This window comes from Pagrus major, chromosome 1, assembly GCF_040436345.1.
Source record: "Pagrus major chromosome 1, Pma_NU_1.0".
Taxonomy (NCBI): domain Eukaryota; kingdom Metazoa; phylum Chordata; class Actinopteri; order Spariformes; family Sparidae; genus Pagrus; species Pagrus major.
This window is the reverse complement of record NC_133215.1, coordinates 2,108,970-2,127,772: the sequence shown is the minus strand read 5'-3', so window position 1 is coordinate 2,127,772 and position 18,803 is coordinate 2,108,970. Positions and strand designations below refer to the sequence as shown.

The window sequence follows — 18,803 nt, the reverse complement described above, 5'->3', positions numbered from 1 at the left end:
GTATCCATTTCAAGGTGTTTGGTGTTACTGGAGCTACTGTTGAACACATCAATACTTGTGAAAACAGTAACAAAAATATATAGTGTGTCAAACTATGTTGAAAAGCAGGACTTTATAGTGACGTTGAAATTTCAACGTTGATTGGATTTGCAAAATCTAAACTAAAATCAATACTGATTCAATGTTGGCGAATTCACCTATGTTGAGAAATGTGACGTAGGAATGACGTTGCTATTTCAACATTGATTAGATTTGCAAAATCTAAACAAAATTCAATGGTTATCCAACACTGGCACCTGACGTTGATTCAACAGTGACTCGACGTTAAAATGCCAGCTTGGTAAATCTTTCCTGAGGAGACAAACGGGACGTTGAGTCCGACTGAACATTTTACAATTCACATGAAAATGTGAAAACAATGAATGGCCTCGTTGTTCTTCCTTATTTGCACCGGTTGATCCTGTCGACCAACGAGCTCGACACCTCTCACACATTTCAACAGTTTTTACTGCGATGATTGTGTCAAACTAATGAAGACACAAACAGTCTGATAACACGAGTCTTTACAGGAGAAAAGACACAAATCACACATGAAGAAGTCACATTAAAAACACACATTTACCTTTTTGTTGAGGCAGAAATCATGTGAGTCTCACCGAGACAGAAGTGAAAGTTAGAGACAGAGAGAAAAGAGAAGCTGTGTACGTGTGTTAAAGTCACGGACTTGGACTAAGTAATGAAGTGAAGTCACTAGTATCAGTCATATCCCAGACTCCCTTAACAAAGTGCATGATTTTACCAGTTGTTGCCTCACGAGGAGAAACTTAATACACTTCTTGTAAATTCAGCTTTAAATAAAATACATTATGTTTCTTTACTTGTGAAACGTGTCATCACTGTAAGAGCCTGTCTGTTGTTCATGTTTAAAGTGCATCTTACCTCCCAGCAGCTGTTTGAACTGATTTCATCTGTTACACTAAATGTATTAAAGAATATAACACACTGACAGTTAACATGTCACATTTTACAAATACAGTAAACAGTAAACAGTAACTAATACAGGCTACTGCTCTGCAGAGAGAAGAAAGTGAAGAAAGTCACCAGACTCCCTTAAAAAAACACTCAGTTCTGAGACTTGCTGTGTCAGGAGAAACTGTATGAACTTTGTGAAACACTCCACAACACATTCTGAACTATTTGGGTCGACTTGTTCATTCTGCAAACGTCACACATGAAGATCTTTCTTTGTGTAATAAATACATTTCTTCCTGTGATGTCTGTATATTTGTATGTAGAGCAGGAAGTGAGATCAGACCTCAAGTGGTCACAAGACGAATGTCAAGACACGTTTAAGGTCAGGTGTGAACTGACGGGCCAGAAGCTGTTCACTAATGATCGGATCACTGAGGACGGAGGGTAAAACCAACCGGTCTGTCTCTCAGGACGCACCTGTCTGTCTGTGTCCTAACGTTGGTTAGGGTTAGTTCATCTAGAGACCAACAAAGCTCAGATTATAACTCGACCCCTGGGTCCACCCACTGAACTGTCCATGACAGGCAATGGATTACTCATAGAAAGGTACGTATCACATTACGTACCTTTTAATGTCCCTTTAACAAATATTTATTGAAGTATTTGCAAAAATACCCTTTTATAAACTCTGGCCTCTTTAAGCTCTGCACACCGTGCTCATGAGCAGAGGAAGGGACGGAGCTTCCTACACTGGACACTGTTTATGCTGCCATGCTGAAGAAAAAAGCCCTCAGCATCTGTAAGGACTGTACACACCCCAGACACTCCCTATTCGAACCGCTGCCTTCAGGCAGACGGTTCAGGACAATAAAATCCACCACCAACGGACTGAGAAACAGCTTCTACCCCAGAGCTGTGACCTCCATCCACCCCCATAATGAACAATCCCACCCACAGAAACTGGTGACACACTTGCACTATCTTGCACCACCACTGTTTTGCACAATTACATTGTCAAAGCTGCTACCTCTGTCTACTGTATACAGTATATATTTATATATTTTTATTCTGTTTTTCTTATTCTGTTTTTTACTGTATATATGAGTATATTTAACTATATATTTTATTTGGTATAGTTTACCTTTCTTACTTTGCACTATTTGTTTCTATTGACCTGAAGAGGATGCCACACACAATTTCATGTACATGTGTATAGTGACAATAAAGAATATTCTATCCTATTCTATTCTATTTTATTTATTTTGTTGGATGTCAACCGGCTCCTTTAAGCAGATATTACCGATCAAAAGAAACAGAAACAGAACAGAGACAGAGACAGAAACAAGCTGCTGACACACAGCTGGAGGATTTAAATCTCTTCTCATTTAACTTCAGTGTAATTCAGAAGCAAACAGGTCAGACTGAGAGGAAGCTGCAGTGCTGTAGATTTAAAATGTCTCGGCCGTTTGTTTCCTGACTGAGCTGAACATCGAGCTGCAGCCTCGTCTTCAGCGATGATTGTGTCAAACTAATGAAGACACAAACAGTCTGATAACACGAGTCTTTACAGGAGAAAAGACACAAATCACACATGAAGAAGTCACATTAAAAACACACATTTACCTTTTGGTCTGCAGGCAGAAATCATGTGAGTCACACAGAGACAGGAAGTTAGAGATGGAGAGAGAAGTGAAGCTGGTTTACTGTTACTGGACCGTTTTGCTAAAGTAAGCAGAAGTTCTGTCTTCATAATCTTTCTAAGTTCCTGATTTTTTCTGTAAAAACATTGAGGAGAAAAAAAACTTCTTCATGTGTGAAACTTTTTTTTGTCATGGAGATCAAAGCTCACTCGTAGAACGTAGTGAGTATTCTTTATATTAATGATATAAACAGGTGAACAGAAACATGTTTCCAGAGGAACTACGCTCCATATTCTCTCTGAATGACAGAGACCACGTCAGTCTCTCTCTGATCCGTCACACCTTTTCATAATTACATTAAACAACTGTTGTTGGTGGACTAAGAGACCGATACGTCAGGCTGCACAACTCTTCAGATTAACAGAGGAAACATGTCAAATTCCCAGAACAATGAAAGACTCAGACTGTTGAATGAAGGGCCTTGCTGTCCTTCCTGATTTGCCTCCCTGCCTGCAGCCCTGGCCTTTGTCTTCTTATTGTCATATTTCATGGATCTTTCTGTGTCCTATTATGAAGGCTGTTGGACTTTGAAAAGACTTTGCACCAGTGCTCAAGGTCTTTTCACAGTGAAAGTAAGAGACGGAGACACTGACACAGGAGGGCGAGACATGAAAACAAACGTCCTCCTGATTTCTTCATGTGAAAAACACTAGAATGAAGCTCATGAACAACAGGTCCAGGGTTTGTTTCAGTGTGAGTCTTTACTCAGGATTCAGCTCCTGACACACAACAATGACTCAATCTTTGGTTTTACAAGTTTTCATATCCATAAAAATCTACTTACAAAACTTTGAATATTTTTATTTTAAGGCTTCTCAACCTTTGTCTACAAGTTCAAAGAAACATTTAAAACCTTCAAACCTTCTCAGAGTAAAATTCATATTTTTACTTTCAAATTTATTTTAACATTTGTTTGTATTTGGCTCAACAAACACTGTTCCCTGATATTGTACCTTAACACAGAGGCTACATGTCCCTCTGACTGCTTGGAAACATATTTACCTTTTTGACCCTCAGAGGTACTCATAGATAGATAGATAACTTTAATCCCAGAGGGAAAATTAGTTTATCATAGCAGCAGGTACATTCAAGTGCAAATACAATCAAAATACAAGGGCAAATATAGAAACAATAAAGTACTATATACAATAAAATGCTTAAGTAGTTATGAAATAACATAACATACTGAGGTACATAAAATAAAATGCTGAGGTATCGAGGAGTAAAGGTAAGTGGAACATAAGGTGCAGTTTTATTTACATTAATAATAATTGAAAATATAAATAAAGTGCACAAATGATTTGTGTGTTGTGGAGTGAGCGTTATAAAGTCTGATGGCACCAGGTAGCAATGATTTCCTGTGCCGTTCCTTTGGGCAGCAGGTTGAATGAGTCTGTTGCTGAAGCTGCTCTTAATCTTGTCCAGAGTTTTGTGGAGGGGGTGAGAGACATTGTCCATGATTGGCAGCAGTTTTGTCAGCATCCTGTCCTCCACCACCTCCTCCAGGGTGACGAGCTCAGAACCAACAACAGACTCTGTCCTATTCATAAGTTTGTTCAGTCTGTTGGCGTTCTTCACTTTGATGCCTGCACCCCAGGACACCACAGCAAAGAAGATGGTGCTCACAACAACAGACTGATAGAACATCTGAGCATCTGGTTACAGACATGAAAGGACCTGAGCCTCCTCAGGAAGTAAAGCCAGATCAGGACCTTCTTGTAGACTGCCTCCGTGTTTGTGGACCACTCCAGTTTATTGTCCAGCACCACACCCAGGTATTTGTACCTCAATGTCAACATCTGTCCTACCAATGCAGACTGGAGAGGGCGAGGGCTTGTTCCTCCTGAAGTCCACCACCATCTCTTTCGTCTTCACCACGTTCAGCTGCAGGTGGTTCTCCCCGCACCACTTAACAAAATTGCCGACCAGTGTAGTCTGCAGTGTAGGTGGTGAAGAGGAAGGGAGACAGCAAAGTTCCCTGGGGGGCGCCGATGTTCCTGATCAGACGGTCTGACACACAGTTCTGTAATCTCACAGGTCCACCCGTCAGATATTCATCGACCCATGTGACGAGGGGAGAATCCACCCGCGTGTTCTCCAGTTTGGCCTTCAGCAGCCTGGGCTGGATGGTGTTGAAGGTGCTGGAGAAGTGGAAGAACATGACGTGGACAGTGGTGTTGGGTCTATCCAGGGAGGAGTGGGCTTCCTGCAGCAGGTAGATGATTGCATATGCAAACTGTAGGGGGTCCTGTGATGGGCACACCAGCCTCTCCATGACCTTCATGATGTGAGAGGTCAGTGCAATCGGCCTGTAGTCACCCAGTGCCACAGGACGTCCTTTTATGGGCACTGGAACGAGGCAGGATGTTTTCCAAAGCACTGGCGCTCTCTGAAGGTGGAGGCTCAGGTTGAAGAGGTGCTGGAGAACTCCACAGAGTGGACCTGGCACAGGTCTTCAGCACGCGAGGGCTGATGCGGTCCGGTTTGAACATGCTTGAGCTCTGCTCGGTCCACTGAGAATGGCTACCACAAATTCTGAATCATTCTCTCCTTCTTGTAAATTCAGCATTAATGAAAACAGTAAGTTGTTTGTTTCCTTGTAAAAAGTGTCAGTTTGTGGCAGCATGGCTGCACCAGCCTGTCTGCTTCTGTGTCTAAAGTGCTAAAGTCTGACCTGCCAACATTTAGCAGCTGTTTGAACACACTGTTTACACTGATTTCACCATTTACACTCAATTTATGAAAGAAGAAACATGTTATTGGACCTTTGAGCGACACACTGCAGAATGCAGATGGGGCTGTTTTATTGTCACCTGACACGTGTCTCCTCCTGTTTATTGTAATGTGCTCCACTGGCCACATGATGGAGACAGAGAACCACATATGGCTCCAACACAGGGTTGTATAATGAAATGAAAGTTTGTAAACTCCTTCATGCTTCACTAATTACAGAACATATATCCAGTTATTAATATAGAAATATACATAAACATGAAGAGCATCTTTTGAATCTATCAGATATCAGATATATCAGAGTTAGCCCACTTACAGTATGATCATGTATGTGTCTCACTGTGATGTGATCCTTAATAAACATCATTAATATGTAGAGTTTGTAATCACTGTGGCATCTTTGAGTGCACACACATTGAACAGGCACTCGACAGTCAGTGTGAGTCAGTCAGTTACTTTGAGGCTGTCTGTAGCTTCATGGACCCACAAACAGACACAGACACAACAAGGTGGAGGATGGTGGAGGGTTATTAATAGAAACTGGAGGAGGTGACGCAGACATCAGGTATGTGGCAGGAAAAGTATAAATCATTCTCATTTTATATTGATACTGATGCACTTTAGAAATTGCGTAGCACTATTTGGCAGCAGGAGCAGATTGAGTCATCTTGGGTCCAAATGCAAACAGAGTTACCTCCACATCCTGTTCCCCCCTTTTAAAATCCTGATTAACACCCACCTGTAACGTCGTCTCTTCAAGCTGGATCTTCTCTTCACCGTCACTGACACAGCCGTCATGTCCGCACATCTGGAGCTGCATCTGTGAAACAAACCCAACAGAACATCTTCATTTTAACAAAGACAACCACTGTAACATCTGTTCATAAACAACATGATCTCTGTATGATCGGACTTCACTGAAGTAGGTTGTCATCACTTGTATCTCCAAATGATGATTTTTGAATATGAATGTTTGTGATAAACTGCAGGATGATGAAGAAAATTCTTCTCTTCAGTTTAATAAACTCTTTAAAAACCCTCTTGGATTAAAATGCATCGTCATGTTGTGCTCACCTCACACGGGGCACCATTTATATAGTGCTTCATGCAACAGTAATAGGGAGTTTTGGGTAAAATTTGGCTATCAATAATAATTAGTGATTATCAGGGATAATAATTAATTATGATTAATAACAAGATCCAATTTACATTAGATCACCTCGGGGCACCATCCTTGAAGAAGGGAAAATATAGTCAATTCACCAAATCAGTCTCAGAAAAGGTACTAAACTGTTTGTAACTCTGATTAATAAATAACTAAATAACTACAACCAATATTACCATAACAGCTAGTAATGGTTGAAGGATTTTGGAGTTCTTGACAGAGTAGAAGTTGGCAACATTCACTCTTGTACAATATTAAATAGGCAGCTTGAAGATTCAAAAGTCTTATTTACACAAAGATGAAAACACACTAACTAACATGTACTATATAAAGGTGTGTGTGTGTGTTTAGTTTAGTTTTCTTTACGAGGAGTACAGCCTCACAGAACAGCTGGAGCACCTGTGGACTCTATGGTCTTGTTAGAGGGAAGCAGAGTAACATCTGGATCTCTCTCATCTGGACGGCAGCTGGACAGCAGCTGGACATGAAGAGGACGCTGTCACCACTGATGTTACGATTCACAACCTGAGAATTTGTCAAAATGCCAACAGACAAAACAACAGAGAACACAAATGAGTTCCAGAACAACACAAGTTTCCAGGGGACACTAAAAAGTGATGAACACGTTCAACATGTTTAAATTTCCTGATTTCATTATTCAGTTATTACTGCAGGTATTTAGTTAGTTTTGTTTGTATTACTAGTTTACAACTCAAATATGGTACAAAATCTGTGAATCATACAAACAGAAGATCAAGATGAACAAACACCGTCTCGCTGTTGTTTGACTCCGAGCACCAATCAGGTTGCTGTTCCTGAACTACAGAATATTATGAAGTCACAGTGACGTTGACCTTTGACCTTTTGGATATAAAATGTTATAACTTTATCACTTTTTCCTTGTTGTCCTAATTATCATATAAATACACGTTGTGAGTTCACAGTGACCTTTGAGCACCAAATTCTGATCAGTTCATCTTTGAGACTGTTCATCTGTAGAAATTCCCTCGAGGTGTTTTTGAGATACGTATTGTGTTCACAAGAACGGACGGAAAACCCTCAAACATGATGCCTCTGGCCACGACTATCTCCAGCTCAGAGGCATGAAAATAAACATACAATTTAATGTGACCATGTTTTGTTTCCACAGAGAGCAAAATGAATTTTCACACGTCGAGATTTAAAAAAAACTTAATGAAAAGCTGCAAATAGACACAACTATTCAACTGTCAGTGACAAAATGTTTGCAGAGTGTTGTGTGCTGACAGCTTCCCTCGTCTTTTTGCTTTTAACCATGTTTTTAATCTGAAAGGAGAAACGATATAAAGTCAGGCTCAGCCATCATCTCCTCCTGATGATATAAAGTCAGGCTCAGTCATCATCTCCTCCTGATGATATAAAGTCAGGCTCAGTCATCATCTCCTGCTGATGATATAAAGTCAGGTGAAGTCTCGTAGTCCACAGAACATTTCTGGAGCTTCACAGTGAAACAGAGTTGCAGCGTTCTGCTGAACAACTGAAGCAGCTGGAGATGATTTAAACATCAGATGTCTCCATACAGCTCGTCTGCTGTAATGTCTGTAATGTAAAGTGATGTGAAAAGACGTTATTTCAATCAGGAGAGACACGTGAATGAGAAAGTCAAATGTTTATTCTGACAGATGATGTGAGATAATGAAGTGTTGACAGAAAGTCTTTGGCTCTTCGACTCTACAGGGAGATTTTGTAATGGAGGTCCGTCTGCACGTAGCAGCAGCTCTATCCACTCATATACACATATTTACAGATAATAACTCAAAGAAGACAAATGAGAAACTTCAATGATGAACCACAAATCAACTAAATAAAAGCTGTCTGAACAAAGATCATAATTATGATGATCTATATGCATGTGTGTGTGGAGCCTGATTTTATTGTATATACAGGCTGATTGTTGTGAGAAAACAATCAGATCACAAAGTTCAGAAAACTGAAATCTGAACGTTCAAAACATATTTAAAGAGATTTAAAACCACTGATGTGCAGCACATTGACCAAGAAGAGACAACACAACTAACCCATTTCTGTTACTGTGATTTACAGAGTGTGTGTGTGTGTGTGTGTGTGTGTGTGTGTGTGTGTGTGTGTGTGTGTGTGTGTGAGTGTGTGTGTGTGTGTGTCCCTCCTACAGAGACACTGAGGAACCAGTCCAGAACCAGAACCCAGGATAAAGAGGTTGAGTGAATGTGGTGTTGAAGGTGTGGAGGTGGATCAGTGAGTCAGAGGAGACTCTGTAGAAGGACAGAGTGCCAGCAGGACAGTCCACATACACTGCTGCTCTGTTAGAGACAGAGGAGGAGGAGGAGGAGGAGGAGGAGGAGGAGGAGGAGGGGAGGACTGTAGTTGTCTTATTGTGACAGACAGAGTAACGACCATCATCAGAGCAGATCAGACTCCAGGACTGATTATTCAGTCCAATCAAACAGTCATCACTGTCTCCTCTCCTCCTGATTCCTCTGTAACTCACTGATATATAAACATCTCCTCTCCACTCAACCTCCCAGTAACAGCGACCAGTCAGACCATTTCTACACAGCAGCTGAAACCACCAGTCAAACCTCTTGGGTTTATCAGCATATGGCTGCTCCTCTCCCACATATGTCACCTTCCTGTTGTTGTCAGACAGTTTGAGGTGTCTGTTTACTGTGTTTGTGTCCACTGTGAGTTCACAGACATCTGATGGAGAGAACAAGACACAATACAGCAGCAGTTTATCATCTAACACAGCTGATTGTTTATTTGTTGCTTTATTAACAGACTGACTGTTAATTAGATCAAAACTTCACAATCACTCATCTTTGTGGATCTTCTTTCAAACTGACAGTTGAATGCAGATACACAAGCTTTAGATTTAAACTACTTTAACATGTGCTGCCTTGTTTTCATCAGTCAAAGTGAACACACACTTACACTTCCTCAGACCAGGTTTCAGCCTCTGCTCTCCACCATGTTCCACCCTGGAGGAAGAAACAAAGTCAGGATGAACCTTCAGAAGCTTCCTCATCAATGATCTTCATAAAGCTTCACTCAGATCACCATGAAGACAAAACAGCTGAGCTTTACATCAAATATTCACAAACACTAACTAAACAATTAAAAAAGGTCAGACAAAAAAGGAAACATCCCAAAATTCAAGACAATAAAATACTAAAACTGAAAGATGGGAGAACTATAAGAATTCAAATATATAGTTTAGATAACATAAATGGTTCAAGTCAGTAAAATCAGTATATTAAAATCAAGTTTTCAAGTCAACTTTATTGATTTTGTTCAATGAGACAAATCATACTTTGTCCCCAGGCTCTGCTCAGCAGACGACTCTCTCTCTACTGAGAACCTTTTGACTTGATTTGTCAAACAGAGTGTGTGTTACAGTGTCATTAAATGATCAACAGCAGATGGTGGTGTGATGTTAGTCAGGAGGTCAGTCTCAGTGTGGACAGGGACTCTCATCTCATCAGTTACTGTCTTCACTGTTATCAGCAGTGCTGCTGGTTCAGACTGTGAACCAACAGTCCTCAGCTTGTCAGTGTGACAGAGAAACAGTGTGTGAGCTTTTGATGTCTGTTCTTACCTGAGAGTGTCCAGTCTCCAGTCTGGATCCTCGAGTCCAGCTGACAGCACCTTCACTCCAGAGTCTCCTGGATGATTGTAGCTCAGGTCCAGCTCTCTCAGATGGGAGGGGTTGGATCTCAGAGCTGAGGCCAGAGAAGTACAGCCTTCTTCTGTGATTAGACAGCCTGACAGCCTGGACAGACACACACACACACACACACACACACACACACACACACACACACACACACACACAGATTTACATATAATTTATTTTCATCTATTCTTTCCTTTTAAGAATTCCCAGAATAAAATTTGACCACTCAGGCAGCACAAGAAGTTGTACAAAAACGTACATATTAATACAAAGTTCATATTTTGTGCTCATCTTAGCAAACAGTTGCCTACTTCATGAAAAAATGTTTTTTTTAGTTTCACACATGAAACATTTTAATTTAGAACTTTTTCTCACTTAAAAAAAATATTTCTCACTTGCCTCTCAGGGCTTCTGTACTCAAGGAAGAGTCACAGGAAGCAATTTGGACCACAACTATCAAGAGACAGAGTGTGACTAAACTAATAAAAAAAAACGTAAAAAATATGAAGACTTAAAGAATGATGGGTCATTATTTAAACACAGTTTAAACTATTTGTTATTTGAATAATTTTTGGTTTAAGGAGCTGCTGCAGCCTCCCTCCCAAAATATTTATGATGAATACGGTTCAGACGGTAAAAAATATAAATGTATTGTGTTTCTTGATGATTTATGTGGAGCGCCTAAAATTTTCAGTCAGGAGCACCAATGCTACAAGTCGAAAAAAGTTAGTCTGGAGCCCTGCTACAGATAGCTTGTCATATTTTCAACAGACTTAAACTTGTACATCCAGTAACATTTAAAATGTTCTCTGTTATACAGAAGCTGAACTCTGACCTGAAAGTCTCCAGTTTACAGTGTGGACTCTTCAGTCCAACAGACAGCGGCTTCACTCCTGAATCCTGCAGGTCGTTGTTACTCAGGACCAACTTTCTCAGACTAGAGGACTGGGAGCTGAGAACTGAGGACAGAGCTTCACAGCTTCTCTCTGACAGATTACAGCCACTCAGCCTGAAGGAGAGTTAGTGACAAAGACAAACACTGATACTGATTCTGTCTTATACAATATAAAACACATCACATTTCTATGGTGGACCTGACAGAGTCTAAGGTGACAAGAGCATTTTTCTGAATTATTAGTGTATTTATTTAATATCAGAAGGCAGTAACCTGTTCACTGAACTGTAAATAATAAATATTGTGTAACACTAAACAAAGAAGAACACATTTACCTGTTAGGTTACGGTACAACAGACTCATGTTTCACTAGAATCAGCAAAATGTGTGTTACTAGCAGGAAAGGGAGTAAAAAGCATGTCAATGAGAGCACCCAGTGCATCCTTGAAAACGTCCAAAGAGGACACACAAAAAAGAGTTATAATGATGTGAAAATGGAGACCCTAGATGAGCTACAGCACTGAGGAAGCAGGAAAGTGGAGACAGATGGTCAGTATTCTTTTGTCCGCCAAGTCTGGGAAAATAAAGCCCTTGTTAATCTTGTCCAAGAACATGTCAAACTGACAGCAAAAGATGGATTTCAATGATGTACAAAGTGATCCTAATGACAGTCTAGGAGATTGTTTTTTATGTTGCAGCTTCAGTTGAACTCGAGTCAACTTGGTCAATTGTTCTTGTTATGGAGGCAATAAAGCTGCAGTGAACTGAAGATCCCTCTCTGGTCACATTATTTCTCCTGAGTCTAAGTATTGAGATAGAGCATGTCTGAGATAGCCAGGAAAAAAATCACTAAAGCATATCACAGGGATCTAACCACAATTAATGAAAATTTCATTTAAAAATACTTTATTTTAATTTTAATCTGTCTCTTTCATGGTTGCACTGATCTGGGGATTTAAAGTGAAACTGAAGAGACAATTTGCAGGTTTTTCAACAAATCAACTTATCAATACCGTGACTTCAGACTCTAATTTGACCAAAACATTCATTACTTGAGATCAGCCATATACATGTGATGTGCACTAGTTATGTTCTGTAAGTGCACCAATAACTGCAGATACCGTGACCTTTGGTGCAAAAAATAGCCTCTATAAATTATTAAATCTGGTCAAAGAAAAACATTTTGGTAAAAATCTACACTGGTAAGTCCTACAGATGTTGGCTATATTTCTAAACAGACTTAAAACTGTAAATTTGGTCAAAGAAATCATCCCAAGAAAATTTCTCAGAATAATTGGTACCTCCATTGTTTTTAGTGCAATCTATACTATTAAATCCTACATGTTAGCTATATTTATTAAATAGACCTTTACTTGTTTATCTAGTAAAATTGTAAGGATTATCATGTAAACAGAAGCTAAACCCTGACCTGAAAGTCTCCAGTTTACAGTGTGGACTCTTCAGTCCAACAGACAGCGGCTTCACTCCTGAATCCTGCAGGTCGTTGTTACTCAGGTCCAGCTCTCTCAGACTAGAGGACTGGGAGCTGAGAACTGAGGACAGAGCTTCACAGCTTCCCTCTGACAGATTACAGCCACTCAGCCTGAAGGAGAGTAAGTGACAAAGACAAACATTGATTTTGATTCTGTCATATACATTATGAAACACATCACATTTCTTTGGTGGCCCTGACAGAGTCTCTATAGTCTAAGGTGACAAGAGTATTTTTCTGAATTATTAGTGTATTTATTGAATATCAGAAGGCAGTAACCTGTTCACTGGACTGTAAATAGACTAAACAAAGAACAAACTGATCTAATATGTTACTGTGAAACAGACTCAAGAATACTGACAAGTGGTCAGTATTCTTGTTTTTACCAACTCTGGGAAAATAAAGCCCTTGTTAATCTTGTTCAAGAAAATGTAAAACTGTTGGCAATAGATAGATTTCAATGATGGACAAAGTGATCCTAATGACGGTCTACGACATTGTTTTAATGTTGCAGCTTCAGTTGAACTCAAGTCAACTTGGTCAACTATTCTCTTTGTGGAGGTAATAAACCTACGGTGAACCGAAGATCCCTCTCTGGTCTCAATATTTTTTCTCAGTCTAAGTCTTGAGATAGAGCATGTCTGAGATAGCTGCTAAAAATCACCACAGCATATTACATAGATCTAACAACAGCTAATGAAAATTACATTTAAAAATACTTCATTTTCATTTTAATTGTTCTTTATATTTCATGGCTGCATTTATCTATGGATTTTAGTTGAAACTGAAGAGATGATTGCAGGTTTTTCAACTGATCAAATTCTCAATTTCTTTACCAAATTGTTAGGACTTTAATTTGACCAAAAAATTCATGAGTTGAGAATGGCTCTAGACATGTGATGTACATTAGTTAAGCTCTGTAAGTGCACCAATATCTGCAGATACCGTGACCTTTGGTGCAAAAAATAGCCTCTATAAATTATTAAATCTTGTCAAAGAAAAACATTTTGGTAAAAATCTACACTGGTAAATCCTACAGATGTTGGGTATATGTTCTAAACAAACTTATAACTGTAAATTTGGTCAAAGAAAAACATAAGAAAATTTCCAAATAATTGGTACGACAGAGGTTTGTAGTGTGATCTAAACTGTTAAATCCTACACATGTTGTATATGTGTAATGAAGGTCATTTCATTACCACTCTGTGTAACACAATGTTAACATTTAATAGAATGAGACACTAAGCCAGAAGATTGAATTGTTTTATTGAAATTGTTACATTTTGCTGATGCTGTTAAGTAGATACCTCCTCAGTGGTGAAATGTTGCCTGTAAGAAAAACACACATTCAGTTTGTCTCAGTTAGTTAAACATAATGAAGTAATGGTATAAAGCACTACATACAACATATTAGTTTAATGATTTGTGGCTGGCTGTAACGTTTGGATGAAAGTTCACTCACCTGTTGTGTCTCCTCTTCAGGGTGTTCTGGGAAAAAGAGTCCCCAGGGCAACGAAGCACAAATTTAAAGGTTCCAGGAGATACCATCTGTTGATTGGTGTAGGGGTGTCTGGGACTTTAGTTTGTATGTCAGGATTGCTAGGATTGACTAGTATGGTGTTAGATAAAATAAGATCAGGTAGAATACTTTATATTAGTATAATCTAGATGTATTCTGATGTATTTGTGTTTGTTGTGTTAGTTTGCTATCAGGTGTGGCGCAGATTCCCCTATACTGTGGGAGGGGTAGAAGTTAATGGCAGTGGCAGGCTATATACAGCAGCCAGTTTCCAGCCAGTACTGCCACTGCCAGGACTCCATGTAGCTTATCATAATGTTGTTCTGATATCTGTTAAATGTTGGTGAAAATAAACACCTGGTTTTGGTCTGCACCAAACCTCTGCCTCAGACTCCTGCTTTAAATATCCAGCTGCCACACAGCCATCCTCACAGTATGTTTTTTTAAAATAGACTTTTACTTGCATATTCAGTAACATTTAAATGATTATCTCTTAAACAGAAGCTGAATCCTGACCTGAAAGTCTTCAGTTTACAGTGTGGACATTTCAATCCAACAGACAGCGGCTTCACTCCTGAATCCTGCAGGTCGTTGTTACTCAGGTCCAGCTCTCTCAGACTAGAGGACTGGGAGCTGAGAACTGAGGACAGAGCTTCACAGCTTCTCTCTGACAGATTGCAGCCACTCAGCCTGAAGGACAGTTAGTGACAAAGACAAACATTGATTCTGATTCTGTGTTATACAATATAAAACACATCACATTTCTATGGTGGCCCTGACAGAGTCTCTATAGTCTAAGGTGACAAGAGTATTTTTTCTGAATTATTAGTGTATTTATTAAATATCTGAAGGCAGTAACCTGTTCACTGAACTGTAAATATTGTGTAAGACTAAACAAAGAAGAACAAACTGACCTAATATGTTACTGTGAAACAGACTCATGTCTCACTAGCATCAGCAAAAAGGATTGGTTGAGCCAAATGTGTGTTACTAACAGGAAAAGGTGTAAATAGCATGTTAATGAGAGCACCCAGTGCATTCTTCAAATGGCCCTAGAAGATAAACAAAAAAGGGTGGTAATATGAAAATGGAGATCTGTGGACAAGCTACAGCCCGTCAGCAGGAAACCAGAGATAGGTGGTCAGTATTCTTTTGTCCACCAAGTCTGGGAAAATAAAGCTCTTGTTAAACATGTCCAAGAAAATGTCAAGCTGTCAGCAAAAGGTGGATTTCAATGATGCACAGAGTGATCCTGATGACGGTCTAAGACATTGTTTTTATGTTGCAGCTTCACTTGAATTCGAGTCAACTTGGTCAGTTCTTCTTGTTGTGGAGGTAATAAACCTGCAGTGAACTGAAGATCCCTCTCTGGCCTCATTATTTCTCCTGAGTCCAAGTCTTGAGATAGAGCATGTCTGAGATAGCTGAAAAAATCACCACAGCATATTACAGGGATCTAATCACAACTAATGAAAATTTCAAGTAACTTTATTTTTATTTAAAATCTTTCTTACATATTTCATGGCTACATTGGTCTGGAGATTTACAGTGAAACTGAAGAGACAATTTGCAGGATTTTCAACTGATCAATTTATTAATTCCTTGATTAAATCTTTGGACTTTAATTCGACCAAAACATTCATTATTTGAGAACAGCACTACACATGTGATGTACACTAGTTATGCTCTGTAATAGCCTCTTTTACATCTATTAAATCTGGTCAAGGAAAACATTTTGGTAAAAATCTACACTGGTAAGTCCTACAGGTGTTGGGTATATTTTCTAAACAGACTTAAAACTGTAAATTTGGTCAAAAAAACATCCCAGGAAAATTACTCAGAATAATTGGTACCAGCGTAATCTACATACTTAAATTCTACACGTTGGGTATATTTATTGAATAGACTTTTACTTGTATATCCACTAGCATTTAAAGGATTATCTCTTGGACAGAAGCTGAATCCTGACCTGAGGGTCTCTAGTTTACAGTGTGGACTCTTCAGTCCAACAGACAGCTGCTTCACTCCTGAATCCTGCAGGTCGTTGTCACTCAGGTCCAGCTCTCTCAGACTAGAGGACTGGGAGCTGAGAACTGAGGACAGAGCTTCACAGCTTCTCTCTGACAGATTACAGCCACTCAGCCTGAAGGAGAGTTAGTGACAAAGACAAACACTGATACTGTTTCTGTATTATACAATATAAAACACATCACATTTCTATGGTTGCCCTGACTGAGTCTTTGTTGTCTCAAGTATATTACTGAGATCTGTCAACAATTAATGAAATGTCCTCAATTATACTCATATCTCTGGGATTTAGGCTGACGTGAACTAAAAAGTGACAGTTTTCTTCTTTTCATGGATGCATTCATGCATCTGTGGATGTACAATACAACTAAAAGAACAATATGAATGTTTTTCAACTGATCAACTAATCAATCTGATGACTAAATCTTTGGACTCTTATTTGATTGATATTTGATATTAGGAGATTCATTAGTGGAGAAAACCCCTACATGTGTGATACAGTATCTGTTCACTTACAGAGCTTTGTTGGAGGCTTTGACCACTGGAAGCAGCCTCAGAAGAGCCTCCTCTGAAGCAGAGTATTTCTTCAGGTCAAACACGTCCAGATCTTCTTCTGATGACAGTAAGATGAAGACCAGAGCTGACCACTGAGCAGGAGACAGTTTATCTGTGGAGAGACTTCCTGATGTCAGGTACTGTTGGATCTCCTCCACTAGAGAACCATCATTCAGTTCATTCAGACAGTGGAACAGATTGATGCTTCTCTCTGGAGACAGATTCTCACTGATCTTCTTCTTGATGTACTTCACTGTTTCCTGATTGGTCTGTGAGATACTTCCTGTGTGTGTAATCAGACCTCGTAGGAGAGTCTGATTGGTCTGCAGGGAAAGACCCAGGAGGAAGCGGAGGAACAAGTCCAGGTGTCCATTTGGACTCTGTAAGGCCTCGTCCACAGCACTCTGGTAGAGATGTGTTGGTTCAGGTTTGTCTCTGAATAGTTTAGACCACCGGGAGGTTTGTTTTTCTTCTGCCAGCAGATTGACTCCAGAGTTGATGAATGTCAGATGGACATGAAGAGCAGCCAGAAACTCCTGAACACTCAGATGGACGAAGCAGAACACCTTGTCCTGGTACAGTCCTCTCTCCTCTTTAAAGATCTGTGTGAACACTCCTGAGTACACTGAGGCTGCTCTGATATTGATGCCACACTCTGTCAGGTCTGATTCATAGAAGATCAGGTTTCCTTTCTGCAACTGCTCAAAAGCCAGTTTTCCCAGAGACTTAATCATCTTCCTGCTCTTTCTATCCCAGTGTGGATCTGTCTCAGCTCCTCCATCATACTTGACATTCTTCACTTTGGACTGAACCACCAGGAAGTGGATGTACATCTCAGTCAGGGTCTTTGGCAGATCTCCTCCCTCTCTGGTCTTCAACATATCCTCAAGAACTGTAGCAGTGATCCAGCAGAAGACTGGGATGTGGCACATGATGTGGTGGCTTTGTGATGTCTTGATGTGGGAGATGATTCTGGTTGCCTGCTTCTTCTTTGTGAACCTCTTCCTGAAGTACTCCTCCTTCTGTGGGTCAGTGAAACCTCTGACCTCTGTCACCATGTCAACACACTCGGGAGGGATCTGATTGGCTGCGGCAGGACGTGTGGTTATCCAGAGGTGAGCAGAGGGAAGCAGTTTCCCCCTGATGAGGTTTGTCAGCAGCACATCCACTGAGGTGGACTCTGTAGCATCAGTCAGGATCTCAGTGTTGTGGAAGTCCAGAGGAAGTCGACACTCATCCAGACCGTCAAAGATGAACACAACCTGGAACTCTTCAAAGCTGCAGATTTCTTTGGTTTCAGTGAAGAAGTGATGAACAAGCTCCACCAAGCTGAACTTTTTCTCCTTCAGAACATTCAGCTCTCTGAAAGTGAATGGAAATGTGAACTGTATGTCCTGGTTGGCTTTGTCTTCAGCCCAGTCCAGAGTGAACTTCTGTGTTAAGACTGTTTTCCCGATGCCAGCCACTCCCTTTGTCATCACTCTTCTGATTGGTTCGTCTCTTCCAGGTGAGGCTTTAAAGATGTCTTCTTGTCTGATTGTTGTTTCTGGTCTGTCTGGTTTCCTGGATGCTGTTTCAATCTGTGTGACCTCATGTTCATCATTGACCTCTGCAGTCCTTCCCTCTGTGATGTAGAGCTCTGTGTAGATCTGATTCAGAAGGGTTGGGTTTCCTGCTTTAGCGATCCCCTCAAACACACACTGGAACTTCTTCTGAAGGTTAGATTTGAGTTGATGACAAACTGCAGCAACAGTTCCTGAATAAAACACAACACATCAGTGAGTGGATGTTAGTGTGAAGAAGAAAACAGTTTATTGAGGAAAGTCCTCTTACTGCTCTGCAGACAGTCAGCCAGCTCCTCCTGCTTCATTCTCCTCAGGAAGTTCAGTGTGATCTTCAGAAATGCCTCTCTGCTGCTCCTCCTCTGCTCCTCCTCCTCACCATCCAACACCTCCTCATCCTCACTCTGCCTCTCTGAGCATTCTGGGTAATCTGGACTCAGAACCTTCTGGAACTTCTTCAGCTCGTTCTTCACAAAGGTGACAACGTTCTC

General features: G+C 40.2%; 1 protein-coding gene and 1 pseudogene across 1 annotated transcript; both read right to left on the bottom strand.

The window, feature by feature from the left end:
- LOC140997940 (protein NLRC3-like) overlaps window positions 1-4,956 on the bottom strand; it is a 9,317-nt pseudogene extending 4,361 nt beyond the window's left edge.
- A 31-nt stretch (window positions 4,957-4,987) lies between these two features.
- On the bottom strand, window positions 4,988-18,526 carry LOC140997888 (NLR family CARD domain-containing protein 3-like). Its single transcript, XM_073467940.1, has 4 exons — window positions 18,523-18,526; window positions 17,797-18,491; window positions 6,145-6,225; window positions 4,988-5,185 (listed from the first exon to the last, which is right to left on the bottom strand). The coding sequence occupies exons 1-4, from the start codon at window positions 18,524-18,526 to the stop codon at window positions 4,988-4,990; spliced, it is 978 nt and encodes a 325-aa protein (XP_073324041.1).
- Window positions 18,527-18,803: the final 277 nt, after the last annotated feature.

Bases quoted from the DNA above. Each gene is read 5' to 3' on its own strand.
- LOC140997888 (XM_073467940.1), bottom strand. The intron at 6,226-17,796 runs GTCAGAGGTTTC...TTTGTTTCACAG, and splicing joins GTGTTGACATGGTGACAGAG to ATGCAGCTCCAGATGTGCGG. The intron at 5,186-6,144 runs GTGGGTGTTAAT...AGCCATTCTCAG, and splicing joins TTGAAGAGACGACGTTACAG to TGGACCGAGCAGAGCTCAAG.